The sequence below is a fragment of the Coloeus monedula genome (assembly GCF_965178545.1).
Source record: "Coloeus monedula genome assembly, chromosome: 6".
In the NCBI taxonomy this organism is placed as follows: domain Eukaryota; kingdom Metazoa; phylum Chordata; class Aves; order Passeriformes; family Corvidae; genus Coloeus; species Coloeus monedula.
Window position 1 is genome coordinate 22,987,895 of NC_138786.1, and position 15,647 is coordinate 23,003,541.

General features: G+C 41.0%; 1 protein-coding gene across 2 annotated transcripts in view; it reads left to right on the top strand.

Annotated features, from left to right (window-relative positions):
- TTC17 (tetratricopeptide repeat domain 17) overlaps positions 1-15,647 on the top strand; it is a gene marked incomplete at its 5' end in the record, with an annotated part of 56,498 nt that overhangs the window by 1,545 nt on the left and 39,306 nt on the right. For both annotated transcript variants that reach the window (XM_082284105.1, XM_082284106.1), the window contains 3 exons: positions 11,631-11,720; positions 13,038-13,207; positions 14,866-14,977. In XM_082284105.1, coding sequence (XP_082140231.1) covers positions 11,631-11,720; positions 13,038-13,207; positions 14,866-14,977 — 372 coding nt within the window. The remainder of the gene's footprint in view (positions 1-11,630; positions 11,721-13,037; positions 13,208-14,865; positions 14,978-15,647) is intronic.

Consider the following 15,647-nt stretch of genomic DNA (forward strand, 5'->3'; position numbering starts at 1 on the left):
ATTAGCTAAATTCATTACTGATTTTAAGGAATGGCATTTCATGATGTCAGCTAACTGATGGTGCAGGTAGAAGCTTCCACTGTACCATTGCTGTGCAGTAGGCTTTTCTATTACCGTTCCAAATGCTTTGTAAGCAGGGGCATTCCCATGTTCCCTCTGTCAAGTTCTCAAAGCCTGTAGGTGAGGTGATAAAACAGTATCTGTGGAATAACTTCTCTTATTTGCATGGTCTAAGTTAATTCACCCATTTCTAGCAAGGAAATTCCAGTTATAAATATGTTATTACTTGGAACTTGAGGAGCTAGATTCATCAGTACCTGGAACATAGTGCTGCGAATTGTCCAGTGAGTTTTTTGTAATTAGATGCATTTTGGTATCTGTTACTGTCATCTCCCTGGCTCTCATGAAAATTATATTTAAATTTGTGGTTATTGCCATTGCCAACTCTGCACAGCACCTCTGAATTTCATTTTTCCATTTACTTGTGTTTTGAGGAATCAGGGGACAAGGTCTTTTGTGAACTTCAATGTTGTTTTAAGTGCCAGAATGTAGTAGTGGTTCAGTAGTTAACAGCAAAAGTAACAGACAATCTTCACCTGTCCAGCAACAGGCTGGAATTGTTGTCCCACTCTGCACTGCACTGGTGCAGTCACACCTTGAGTACTACGTGCAGTTTTGGGTGCCTCAGGACAAGGGCATGGAACTGTTAGACTGTGTACCCTCCCAGAGGAGACCAGCCAAGAGGATGGAAGCTCTCAAGGGTAAGACTTACGAGAAGTAGCTGAGGTCACTCAGCTCATTCAGCTTAGTTCTGAGGCGACTTCATCCAAGCCTACAACTTCCTCAAGTGAAGCAGTGGCAGGGCAGGTGCTGATCTCTCTCTGGTGACTAGTAAGAGGACACGAGGAAATGGAATGAAGCTGGGCCAGGGAAAGTTCAGACTGGACATTAGGAAAAGGTTCTTCACAGAGAGGGTGGTCAGTCACTGGAACAGGCTCCCCAGTGAAGTGATCACAGCACCAAACGTGTCAGAGTTCAAGCAACATCTGGGCAGCACTTGGAGGATTTACGAGTGATTTATCAGTTCATTGGTAGAACCATAATATTTAAGCTCTCCTCCTCTTAAGACCGAGAACTTATTACCAGAACAAAAGCCTCAAACTTCCCTGCAGAGCATCCCTTTGCTTTAATTTTTCAGAATATTCTTCATTAAGTTGTTACATATCATGGGAACTCATGGGTCCATTCCAACTTGAGATACTCTGTGATTCATTGGCAATGGGAACCTCTGCATATTATGTGCTCCAGGGCCCTCACCACCTCAAATGGGCTTTGCTGGCCCTCAAAGTGAGGACAGAAACCTGAAGCAGGTGCCTTCACATGGGTGCCTGGTGGAGGGGCATGATCATGCCCCTTGCTGCTGCAGCCCAGGGTGCAGCTGGCTGCCTCAGCTGCAAGGGCACACTGCTGCCTCACCACCAGCTTTCTCCCCACCAGAGCCCAAACACTATTTCTGGAAGTTGTTTTTCATTCAGTCCCTGCCTTTCCTGCTGCATGGGGCTCTTTCATCCTATGGGCTTGTGGTTGCTGTTGTTGACTTGACGAGATAGGTCCCTGTCAGCCCAATTCTCCATCACCTTGCCTTGCTGCAGCCCTGCAATGGCCGCCCCACCCCACGTTTGCAGAGGACACCAAGCTTGTGGTTCTTTTTTATTGCTGTCAGTACTAAGGAGCCATGTTAGTAACAACTGGTATTGATCCCTGAGGGATGTTGCTGGTGGTCAACCATTGCTGGACCTTGCACTGTTTGTTGCAAAGCTTCCAGCACAGCAGTCTCTGACTGGAAGTGGCTGCTGGTGGCAAAGAGTGGTGATATTAATTAGCATTTGTATTATTTAATTTTGGAAATACTAGCATTCTTAACCTCTGAAACACGTCTTCAAAGATTACCAGCTTTTTAGAGAGGTACAGGCTTGGTCTTCACTTGGACTACCTCAGTTTATCTGAATGAAGTCTGTATAATTAAGATGTAGGCAAAACGTAATTGACAGTAAGACCCAGACATTCCCACTGCTAAATGAGCCACTATCTGTGGATATGCAGATGAGCACCAGTGACAGCTGAGTTCTTGTAGCTTTGAGTTTGCTACTGTGAGCTTTGTTTTCCTTGTTACCAAAGTACACTGTGGATGAGGAGCTGACAGCAGGAGTCACAGGTCCTGACCTAAATACAAAATATAGTTGCTGGAGTGTGTTTGAGGGAGGAAAGGTGAGATTATTTTATGTTATTGATCTAAAATCTCTCTTAGCTGTTTCTCCTTACAGTGCAGCAAGGGTGTAAGTATTTAATAGGAGACTACATTCAAGTGAGGTTGACTTTTCTGTGACATAAGACCACAGGTATACCCTGGCTCGGGCTTGAGTTCCTAGTGGTACAACAACCTGGCAGCAGTGGCAAAATTAACACAGTCTGAACAATTTTCCATGTTTTGGAGTACTTGCCAAGTAGGCACTGTTGTTCAAGTTTCTAGTGAGCATTTCTAAATGACAAAACAAATTACTAGCAGGGCATATAATACTTCAAAGTCTCAGCCATCAAGAAAAAAGCCATCAAGCTGTATCTGTTGCTCTAGTAGCTGGTTTTCAGATCAAAGACATTGTTCTCTGGATCAGTTCATGTTCTTCTTTTAGTCTCAGTCTGCCTTTAAATGCGTGCTCTTGCAAGGCCAAGGACTGAGTAATTGTCTCTCTTTAATGAGATTATATCTGCTCAGTGCACATGTTTATAAGCCTTTTCATTTCACAATTCACTGTATAAAGTTCGGTCTAATATATAACTGATTTTAGACAGTGCTTGTCTGCCAGTGGGGAAGCTAGTTACTCTACAGAAATACTGGTATACTTCTAGAGAAGAGAGAAACTTGGCATAAAGAGAGGACAGACAATTGTCAGATTAAGTGCAATGCAGGATGCAGTCTCAGTAGTCATTCATGGCTTTAATGGTGGGGAGCAACTGCTACCATGGCTCAGAGACCTGACATACCAGAGCTGAGGTAGGGTGTTTCTAGAGATCCCGTGATGGAGGTGATTAAAGCTGAGCAAGCTGGTGGGGACTCAAAGGACTGCCTTTATGTGGACTGCTATAAACACTGAAAAAGTTAAGTCAGAGTAATTAAGCCTAAAGAAGCACAAAAACTTTCCAGGCAGATGGTCCAAAGCAGGATTGGGAAAGTGTTGTCAGGAGCAAAGAGCCTCTGGCAAGAAATCTGAGTTGGCAAAAAGTTACTTTGGTTTTAATGTGTTGTCATGTGTTTTGAAGTTCATGAAAGATGATCTGGAGAGTGGGAGAGCAATGCTGGCTAGCTTGTTTGGGACTAAGACAACCAGCTGCTCAATGAATGTGACATCTGAATTTCCTGCAGTGCTGAGGTGTGCTTAATTCTGGCTTAGTGCAGTAGAGAGGGGAGACAGTACCTGCCAGTTGTTCATTTGGTTGCAGATTTGAGGTGCGAGTGTACCTCAAGCAGCAGCAAGGCAAGTTGATTCATGGATGGCTTTAGAGTTAGTTAATGCATTACTCTGTCACCTGAGTGCACATTTTATGGTGACAGGTTGAGATGAGAGCAGTGGTCCATACGCTCAAGAATACAGGAAAGGCAGCCATCCAAACCCAAGGAAAGCTGAGATTCTAGTGCAGCCAAATAAAAAGCTATTTGCTGCTTACAAAAGCATCTTCTGTGATACATTAAGCAATCACTCAGTCCTGTCTTGAAAATGGCAGGTGGATGTTTGCATTGCTCTTACTCTAAAGGTTAGTTTGCTTGGTTGTATGAACCCTTTCTTGACTGAGTTTCTTATCCTTCCAAGTCTATTGTGTGCTAAACAAAACAGAACAAAAAAAAAAAAAAAAACCCAAGGAAACAAAAAAAGCCACGCCAAAAAAATTGTTCATTTTTACTGAAGTGTGTAAGGTGGTAGCATGCCTTCCCCAAAACAGTTGTCAGTGCCTTTGCCCTGTGCAAAGACGCCTGGATTGGTTGGTTTGAGTGTTCTGTAGTTCATTAGATGTTATCCAACTCTAGGGTGATGAGCTGAAGCAGGGTGGTTCTAAGGCAGAGGTCAGCTTTTCCTCAAGAAAAGGAGAACTTACTCTGGTTTAGAACTTCTCTTTTGATCACCAGAGGACCATAGGCGTTCATGTGGTATGAAAAATCATAGTTTAAAAAAAAAAAGTCTAAATTTTCTGCCTTTACGTAAGTGTACAAGAAATTTTTGAATCTGAACGTTTTGTATAGTGAGTGCTGAGTTGCTTTAACATCCTCGTTGCAGGTGGGGATTTAGAATTGCACTTCACCAGCACTGCCTGCTCCCAGGGGAGCACAGCCTGTGTATTTCTGTGTCTCTGTGAACATCATGACTGTATCCGAATTGATAAAAATAGACCTTGTGGTAGCTTGTATGTGGCATCAGAAATGCAAATGTTTCATTCAGTGGAGCGGTGGTGGTGAAGTAACTTCCACTGTTCTCAACTCAGCAGTCAGAGATTTGCATCTGAGGTGAAGGAGCTAAGAGGCAGATTCAAAGGGCTGCTGAGATGCAGCTGTGGGTGGCCATGCTCTCACACCTGCCACAGTCCAGCCAGGTTTTGACTGCTGACAGAAAAGCTTTAGTGCAAAGGTGTCTGGATTTAGCTGAGCATGGTAATACACGCTGAGGTGGTTCAGAATGTAAGTCCAGAATGCTCAGACCACGTGTAGGCATGTCCTGCTCATTCCTCAGTTCCTGGTGTTTTCATACAGCCTTTGTCTTCTGGACACAGTGTGTTCCCAGGTCCCATTTCTCTTAGGATCCTCACACTTCGATTTCCTGGCCTCTCATCCTGTTTCTGTCACCTTTCAAATAAGGGTTGGACAACCTGAAAAGATGATACAAATCAACTGTTCAAAACTGATTATTCTGTGGTGAAAGCTATGCTTGGTGCCTGGAATGCCTTCCCTGCCTTCCCTTTGAGCTTCACAGCTGAAGGGTAGCCTTGGAAGTGGCTCAAGCACACCCTTGCATGAAGACCCCACCAAAGCCCAAAAGAGCAAAGTCAGCAAGACTCTGAAACACGCTGTTATTTCATGCCTGCTTTAAAAATACACCACTGGATAAAGTAATTTCCCTCAAAGTTTAACAGAAAAAAAATAATGGGTTTTCTGTTGTTCATTTGCTGAAGAAATTACTGCTCAGGGTTAATCTTTTTTAGATATCTTGTAAGTCTAGTTATTAGTCTTCCTGTCTGTATTTTCAATATTAGAACACTTGAAATTTTTAGGATTTGGCAATGAGCAGACATCAAGAACCAGTCTGCCTTTATGAAAAAAGTACTTGTTCATTACAGGTGTATATCCGAATGATGTCTCCATCTCTTGTTTTGATTCAACTGAGAGTATGGCTACTGAAGAATATAAACCTGACCTAGAATATACAGGTTGGAAATTTATACCCTTAAGTATGACCAGCAACATACTGAACACATGGTGTTCCAAATAAAATCTTGTTTTCCTTTGATATATTTAGATCTGTTATCTACAATATTCATAACTCGTGTGATCTCTGTTGAGCATAGCTATTCAGTAATACTGCAACTTTGTTAGGTTTTATTTCTGAAGTGCTACAAGTGTTTAAAATTTGTTTTCACTGTAGCACAGCTAGTAGTAATAATAGCAAAATATCTAGTGCTGTTTGCTAACAGCAGGTTCTGCAGCAGTAAGCTTTTAAATGGCTAATACTTAAAAAAAACTCATTTCAACATCATTTTTCTGCCTGAATTTTTCAGTGACATCGCTTGAAACAAGTATCTTCTGACGCTGCCTACTCATCATTTGGATGAGTCAAAGAATTTATTTTTCAGTTTTGTAGCTTGTCTTGCACTGAAACCTGTACAGATTTTTTTGCAGCTTCCTCAGAAATGCCATGTAGTGTCATGTTGGAGTGTAAAGTATCTCAAAATAGCAAGAATATACAAAAAGACAAGCACCAGTTTTCAGGTCCTTGGCTCCCCCTCAAGACTGCAAGAGGTTCCAGCCTGTTGGAGGGGGAATTGCCTTTATTTTGTACAGTGACAAAGCATCCACTGCCTATAAAACAAATATGGAGAGCCCATTTTTCTGTATGCCGTCATTTGAGACAGCATGTTTTCCAGCTTCTTTCTCTAATAATCTGCCTTCTGCATGTAGTATAATGCTTCTAGGATGTGCAGAGGCACTAGCAGCTGCTCCGATTTTGATGTGCCTGTGCCTCAGTTAACAGTGGGGTATCTCCAGTACTTTAAAGAAAGCCTTATTTAAAAATAGTTGACTGAGGCATTCATCAACCCTCATTTAAAAAATTTACTTCCTGGTGCAGTGTAACTGGATTGTTGGGAAAAATACACTGGAAGGTTTGGCAAAACTTCTAAGTCTGGTTGCTGAGAGACTTTGATATATGCAGGTAACATAGGAGACTCTCAAACTTCAGGGTTTGATTCAACTCGATGTCTTTTTTAGTTACACAAATTCTCTGTGTTTCTTGCTGAATCAGGTTCTTGGTGTACTTTGTGACAGCGAATAAATTTGAACTGTGCTTTATAAAGAAACTTTCACCTTTGGGCAAAGTTGAACAGAGAACACTTATTTTAAAAGTGTTTTACTGGCAGGCTTTCTGCGGTGTAACTACAGTAGCTGTCAAATGTTCAAAGAAAGCTTTTCAGCACTACTCTTTTTTTCCCTGTTTACTGTGTTGGAATTGAAGTCAAATTCTTGCATTTCAAGCACTTCATCTTGAATGTCCCAGTTTCAGCACTTTGGAGGAAGAGTAAATGAATGTGGTGCTTTGCCATCAGCCAAACACTTTGAGTGTAAAAATGAGTAAGTTGGACAAAGCATCTGGTGCAGGAGTCTCTACTTTCCGCACCATGTGGCTGTGTTTACTCTGTAGGTTGACCTCTGTTCTGTTTCATCCCAGAGGAGCCTTGTGGAGAGTTGCTTACATTTTGAAAAAGGTTATCTAAGTCAAAATATCTGTGTATATTTCACTCATCTGACTCCCAAATCAGGTGATGAGGCACAACAGACTTTGAGTGAAGGGGTGAAGGCAGCAAGTGTTTGTAAGACCACAAGCATAACATGAGACTGAGTGAAACCAGTATCCTCTGAAATCTGCCTAGAGTCTTGTTGTGGGAAGGAAGGGGCATAATCCAGAACAGTCTCTGGGTTTTTGTCATATATCTTTCATTTGGACTGTATTTCTGACTAAAGAATTATTTGACAGGGGAGTGAAGCTCTGAGGGCTTTTCCAAATCTTTGGGGTATGTTGCCATCTCTTTGAATTTTAATAAGGAGCAGCTCACAAGAAAGTTCTGGTATATTTTAGGTTTTTATTCAGGGCATAATTTTCCTCATTTGGGGATGTGGCTGCACAGGAAAGCAGGAAGATGCTAGGTGGAACTTGAACACGAGCAGCACAAGGAAAGTGTGAGCATCCATGTGGCAAGCCCTGCAGGGCTTCAAGTGTGTCTTCCTGATTTCAGCACATCCTGCTTCCCACTTATCTTTACCACTGCTGCTGCTCATATCTGTGCAGTGCAGGTTATGCAGATGCAAACTTTTGTTTGCAGCTGAGTCACTGTATTCTTCATGAGGTGTCATTACTGCCCTCAGTGGCAAACACAGTACTGGTGCTCTTCACAACTGGGTACATCAGCCTTGTCTTTTTCCAGCTGTAGAAATGGCTGGCACTGTGAAGAAAATGTGTTTGATCTAGGGAGGGATGTTTTAAAAAGCTGGATAATGAACTGTAAGTCTTGACAGTATTGCTGACTGGATCTGAGATGAATACGTTTCAGTTCGAAAGCCATCTGTCTGTCACTACAGAAAAGGGGGTAATGAAGAGCTTACCAGGTGTCCACCAAAGCTGCTTTATCACTCCTCTCCTCAGCTACACAGGGAGAGAAATATAAGAGAAAGCTCAAGAGTTTGGGTAAGGACAGGAAGAGATCACTCACCAGTTACCACCACAGGCAGAACAGGCTCGACTTGAGGAAATTAGTTTATTTATTACAAATTAAATCAGAATAGGGTAGTGAGAAATACAAGCAAATCTTTAAAATACCTTCCCCCCAACCCATCCTTTTCTTCTTGGACTTAACTTTATTCCTGATTCCCTACAACCTCCCCCCAGGTGGTACAGGAGGATGGGGAATGGGGACTGTGGTCAGTTCATCACACAGTGGTTTTACCACAGCTTCCTCCAAGGAAGAACTCCTTCCCTTGCTCCAGAGTCATGTCCCTTCTACAGGAGACAATCCTCCAAAAACTTCTCTAGTGTGGTTCCTTCCTGTGGGTTGTTACAAACTGCTCCAGCTTGGAGTCCCTCCCACAAGATGCCATCCTTCAGGAACAGGCTGCTCCAGTGTGGGTCACCTGGAGAGCCACAGGTCCTGCAAAAATCCTGCTGCAGTGTGGGCTTTTGCAGGTTCACAACCTCCTTTGGGTATCCTCCTGCTCTGGTGTGAGTGAGGTCCTCCCTAGGCTGCACGTGGATCTCTGCTCTCTGATGGGCTGCAGGGGACAGCCTGCCTCATCGTGGTATTCACAGCAGGCTGCAGGGACATCTCTGCTCTGACACCCGGAGCTCCTTCTCCACTGACCTTGGTATCTACAGAGCTGTTTCTCTTGTATAGTCTCACTTCTCTCTTTTCTGGCTCCAATAACTTCTTTTCCCTTCTTAAGTGTGTTATTACTGCAGCACTACCACAGTCACTGATGAGCTCAGCCTTGACCAGCAGTGAGTCCATCTTGGATCTGGCTGGAATCGCCTCTGTTGGACGTAGGGGAAACTTCTCGCAGCTTGTCACAGAAGTCACCCCTTGCCATGCAAACCCAATACAACTACTAAAGTTCTGTGTAAGGAGCTTTGTGTTTACACACTGGTAAGGTTAACATTCCACTAGGCTGTAGGATTCTGCTGTTATTAAAACGTACTTATTTGTTTGTGACAAGGTGAGGCAGATGTGGAAGTGAAAATCTGAAGAATAAAGAAAAATATCCTTAGCTGGGATGATTTCCTGGTGGATCAACATAACTGTGAATTAATGCAGTGATACTGCTGTTTGATTGTTGTTGCCACTTTGATTTCTGCTGCCAGATAATAGTTGATGGGACTGCATCGTACTTAGTGCGTTGTCTTTCTGTCAACTCAAGCACAATGGTTTGGTAACATACCACTCCAAATTCTCAAATACTAAATTCAGACCTAACTCTCATGTGACTGTCTTACCAAAAGTTAAAAACAGAAGCCAACCCTGAATATCATTCTCTTACTGAATGAATGATAAGCCAAGATCCTTCATCTTTCAGAATAAGGTTTTCTAATTGGTGATGCCTGCAAAATTTACTGCAAAAAATCGCTGCCCAGATGCTGTTTGCCACTGAAAGTGGAGCTGATGGTTGACTTTGCCCTCAGCGACTGTGTAGTATCATGCAAGCAGCCTTTAGATGTCAGATCAACAGTGCTATTTTGGAAGGGGTGATGAAGTGCTTAAACACAGTGAAACTTTCTCTTATTTACTTTGCAAATTCATCTCTCATTCATTTGCACATACCACGGTAGTTTCTGTAGCAAATGAGCCATAAACAACTGCTACATTCTGTGCATCTCTGGCTTTGTGTGCAACCAATTCAAAGTGAGGGGCCCATAGGAAGAAGTAGGAAATACAACTATAAATAAAATGCTGTTCACTTTAATGCTACAACTAACAAAATCATTAGATTTTTTTTAAGTGGCATTTTTTTGTGCTTGTCTGCATTGTGGTGGATACTTGTTCATTCTTTATTTGCAACAGTTGAATCCATAAGCTCCCAATTCATAGTGTAAAAATGGACTAATGTCAGTAGCACCCATTATTTTCTATTCATCTGTCGATAAAAGAGAATTAATTTGCTAAGGGAGAAACTGTTTGGACTGTACAGGTAGCCACCCATCAAAATGTCTCCACACTAAAAGAAGCACTGCTGCTTTTGTTTTGGAAAGGAATACTTAGCCAAATTTAGCCAAAACCATGCTTATGTTTAGCAAAAGGAACAAGTGTTTATATCTCAGAGGACAAGGTCCTTACTCAGTCAAGAATCTTACAACAAATGTAGACTTAACAGTCAGTAGTCCAAAGAAGGTAGATTTGAGCTTGTTATCTGACTCACAGCCAAGAGAATATGGCCCAAGGCTTAATCTGTTGACAGGACACGTCAGGGATGACCAGAAAATACGCTGGAGATGCATTTCTCTGCAGTGAGACAGTGTCACAGAAACGTGTCCAAGCTGTCTGGAAAGGTGACAAAAAAGGAAGAGCTGGAGCTCAGGAGATTCCCCTGCACGTGTATATATGGCAGACTTTTCCGTGAAATTGTACTATCACCAAGTTTGCACAGATGTCATGGGGATGGACAGCCCATTTAGAGGTATCAGTGCTAACATACAGCTAAGTGCTCACATCTGCATGCAGCAGCTAGTTCTGTATCCTGAAAGCTTGAATGGAAGCTGAGCAGAGCCAGGAAAAACACCTTGATGTAGACCATTTAACAGTCATGTTAAAAATGTGAGATCTTGCTGTCCTTGTCACCTTGTCTTTTCATCCTGTCATCACATAACTGTTTCTTTGTTTCTGTTCTCATGCTCATGGAATCCTTTATTAACTAATTTAGTTTACTAGTGGGAATTATGTTCTGTTCAGCTTCTAAGTTTGGGTTAGCTTCCAAGAGGTCCTGGTGGTCACCTCAGCTGGTATGCAGCCAGTGTACTGCTACCACACTGACGTGGGAGGAAACAGGGCTGCAAGCCTCCAAGTGAGCCTTTGCATCAGCTCAGCTGCTGCTACACCACCACCTCAGCTGTAGGGACTTTCCCCCACCCAGTGAGATAGCAGAATTTGGCATGAGAACAGGGCTGGGGTTTCAGCCATGGGGTGAAGTGCCATGGTTTACTGAGCCCAGCTAGGGGCTGGTATGTAAGTGCTCTGTGACTTGCCTCTAATGTCCTTCTTCATGGAGCTGTGAACTCCTGTGCATAGCTATGGAAGCTGTAGCATGGGCTTCTGTAACAGTTTTCAGTCTCCACCTGCTTCCCTCTTGATTTTGTTCGTTTACTTACTAATCCTGAAGGCAGTAGATGTTAATGGTAGGCCAGTGTGTTAAATTAGTTGCAGAGAGGAGTTGGAGCTGAACTACTTTATGCCTTTTGAGGGACGTGGTGGACGAATTTTAAAGTTATAAAACAAAATAAGTTTTTGTGACTGCACTGTAAGGTATCTAGTATTTCAGCAGTAGGTACTCTTAGTAATATTTGTTGTGGAAATTTACTTGCCTCTTATGCTTAGAACTTGTGTGCCTGATTAAATTAAAATAGGTTTAAAATTAAAGCATGGTTTGAATTGGATTCCCAAATGACAATGTTGTTTGAAGTATGGATTTTCATAATGGACGTACTATGAATGTGGACTGGACAGAAAACCTCTGAACAGACAAACTGTAATTGAATGAACATAACTGCCTTCCTTTTAAGATCACTGTAATTAGGAGAATGTCTTACATGATGGACTGTTAAAATGTCTTGCAGGTGGATTCACCAATGAACTTGAGAAACCCACATGATTTGGTAATACTAATGAGACAAGAAACAACAGTTAACTACCTCAAAGAACTGGAGGTAAAGCATAACATTTAAGTTCTAACTAATTTCTGAAAATACAGATTTTTTTCCATAGACCTTATACTGTTAGTTTTAGGTGGGGAAAAGAACCTATTATTGCTAAAGTTCTCCTTCAATGAAGGGATGAAAAATTTTGTAGATCTCAAGAACTTTTTGCCTCAAGCCTGCCTAACTGGTCTCCAGTTGTATCATTCCCTGTTATTAGTCATAAATACTAACATTTTTACGTAAAGTCACTGGATTCTGTTGTACTGTGTTTCAGAAGAACACAGGAGATGTCACCTCTGTTTTTCTTCAAGCCCATTTATTATTGAGAGGGGGTCTGAGACCTTTTGAAAAGGGCTTCAGTGAACTTTGAACTGATAAACTGAAGTTTAAATATAATAGGGGTTAGGTAAGCAAACAGCTCACAGCCCTTCTGGCCATGCACTCCTTTCTAGTGCCAGCTTTGGTTTTATCAGATTAGGATAACTAACTAAGTGGAAAGCTAGATGAGCACCAGAGATAGCTTTAGGTGAATGGGAGAAAGGAAAATAAGCTGTACTGCCCCTTGTGTGTCTATATTCAGCCAGTCTTTCTCAGAAGGGTACACTCTTTTTTGTGGCAATGGACATTTTAGCTGTGGATTGAATAATACTTGCAAGCTTTTTGGGGCATGGGTTGTGGGTGTGGAAGTTACTAATGTCCAACTTGTGGTATAGAAATGACTTTCAGCAGAAGTTAGCTATTGTAAGTTCTTGCACAAGTTGCTACTAGTGGATATATCTGTATTGTTTCATAGTAGCATGTAATCAAATGTGTATGGCTTTAATTAAAAATGCAGGTTTTCTTATTTCACATGTACTTATGTACTTTTCACATGTACTAAAGTTCAGTTGTACTTAGCACACTGAGTGGTTAAGATGATGATGATTCATTTGCAATGTCTCTTATCATTTCCACAAGGTCTTACAGTGGAAAAACAAGGGGCCAAATGTGAAAAATATGATGTACTTTTAGCAACCATTTCTTCTTTTCGTAAATGGCCTGCCATGGATCTGGGATGTTTCTAGCCCACTTCTTAGGCACAACAGTAGAAATAAGGGCTCATTTGAGTTGTGTTATCTCTAATGAAATTTTATATGCCATCCAAATCCAAAAATGTCCTACAGATGTTACAAAATATAGGAAAATATCCGCAAAATTTTATGAGAATTTTTTAGATTGTTTTCAAATGAACTTTGTTTTAAGGAAAAATCAGACTGTTGAATCCTAGCAACTAGAGAGTTTGCTTTCATTGGCATATATGCTTCTGTTTCCTTTTTTTTCCTACAGAAACAGTTAGTTGCTCAAAAGATTCATATAGAGGAAAATGAGGACAGAGACACAGGGCTGGAACAAAGGCATAATAAAGAAGATCCAGACTGCATTAAAGCAAAGGTGCCCCTGGGGGACCTAGATCTGTATGATGGCACATACATCACCTTAGAGAGCAAAGATATCCGGTAAACAGATGCTTTATATTCTAAGGTTTTTACTGAATTTAAAAAAATCAACAGTACCTCTAAATACAAGTAAAAGATTACTAGCACTGACTTTTTTTAGATGACAGTTGTTTTGTTTTGTGTTACTGTGGGATTAAATTGAAACAACATCTGTCACTAGTTGTGAACGGGTACAGCACACATGCTGTTTCCTCTGAACTGTCTATGCTAGCCCTGACCTGAAACTTTTCCTTTCTGTTCCCAGTTCTGTCACTGTTACTCTGTACTGATATGACCAGATATGTGAATTAAAGTGAAATATATCACATAGAAGGGGTTGAATTTGCTTGAGTGTGCTTTCAGTGTTTTGAGCTAGATATTTATTTCAGTTGAAACTGTCTCGACTTAAATTTGAACGAAATTCCATTGATGACCAATCTGTTGAACTTTCTGGTCATATTTTGTCCCCTGTGTTTAGAAAGTGAAGGATGAGCAGTCAGTGTACTTGACATTCAGCTTCATTGGTAATTCATCTTCAGGAATGACTTTCATTTTAGCAGTTTTATTTTTTTATCATAATCACATGAGTGCTTGAAGTAGGAAAAGATCAATTTTATCCTCATATACCTTCATTTGGACTTCTCATCACCCATATTTGGGATTGGTTTGTTTGTTTCAGTTGAAGAGTCTGCATGCATTGCCATTTGCCTGGCAGATAGATCATTAATCATAGTAGTGATACACTAGGTTGACACTGATACATTTTGGAAGCTATCCAAATGCTAAAGCAGACAAATTTATTTACTTTGTCCTATAGTCGTGACATCCTGATACAACTCAAATCTGGGAAGACAGCAGAAATGGTCTAATGTGCCCAAACAGAGGATTTCTGTAATGATTAAATCAGAGTACTCTTTCTATCAGCTACCACGCTGTCTCTTACGAACTTCAGCAGTATTTAAATCTGTAGTCTACTGTTGAGTTTTTGACGGGGTGCCCTTCCTTTTCGGATGAGGGTGAAAGAGCAGAGGAGGCTGCTGTCCTGCTAAGTTCTTTATTTCATAGTCTCTTAGCTTTCTGAAGGCAGAGTTTTGAAGGGGTTACATGATCAGGCCAAGCAGTCAAAGCAGCAGCAGCAGGCAAACAGCAAGTAGTAAGCAGCTGCTTCTTCTTCTCTAAACTTACAGAAGTGTGGATTATATTTGTTAATTGACCAAGGAAATTAACACACGATTCTAGTTTTTCTTTTCTTAACCTGTCCTGGTCTAATTCTAACAGTCGTAAGCCTTACACAAGTGTTACATAGGTATTACACAGATTTGTATATAGTTTCTAGCAGCTCTTATTGTTTATGTGAATACTATCTAAAATATGTGAACAGTATAGTTCCATCTATGTTTTGTCTGAAGTAAAGAAATTCTGTGAAAAGGTAACACTGCTGCAGTAAGAACTGTGTTTAAGATTTTTTTGCTGCAGCTTTTCAACGTTTAAAGCACTTAGTATATATTTCTACCAGAAGTTAAAAATCTATATTTTTTTTTTCAATTTGGTGTGACTTCATGTATCTCAGCTTATCCAAAGGTTTTAATTCAACCCCTGTGCTTTGGCTTCCCTCTGGGCCTGGGTCCAGAGGAGCTTTCACTCCAACAGTCTACTATGTTATGTTATTATGTCCTCAGCCCTGAAGACTATATCGACACAAAGTCCCCAGTGCCTCCAGACCTGCAGCAGCCAGACTGTACGAAAGTTCTAGATCTTCCATACAGTATTCATGCTTTTCAGCACTTACGGGTAAGTGAGCAAATGCAAGTAAGTCTTTTTCCATATTAGGAAGAGGAATAGAAAACTCCTACTGGCAATTCTCACTCAAGGTTGAAAGGTACTGTAATCTTTCAAGAATGTTTCATACTATTTTAAAACTACAGTTGGGCCCTGATTAAATTACATGCGTATACCTTTTCCATCAGGTGTACAGTTGCTCTTTTGTTGTGTTTTTGCCTTATTTTAGAGGGCATTTTTAGAAAAATAGAGTATTTTGTTTTCATAACACGTTTCATTAGCAAATTGGTAGCTTTCATTGGAACTACTACTAGCTTGTGAATTGTCTCAGTTGAAATTTGGAGAGTGCTGAACAGGGTTGTTAAAATGTATGAAGATTCAGGATCAGAAAATTGTTTGCAGGTTTGTTGGTAGCTCCTAACATACCTGACTGTCTGTCTGGTATCTAAATGCCAGGCCCTAACCCAGAGGAGGAGGTAATTGTTCCCTACTAGTACAAAGTTCAGCTGCTTTAGAAAAGTTACAGTGGAAGAGTGGTAGGAAAATTGGTTTTGTCAACAGCATTATATGAGCAAATATTCTAATGTAGATGCAGCTTAAGTGCTTACATCTTGGTATTTATTTTATTGCAAGTCTTTTTATCAACAAATAAGGATTTTCTTACAGTTAAACACTAAGTGAA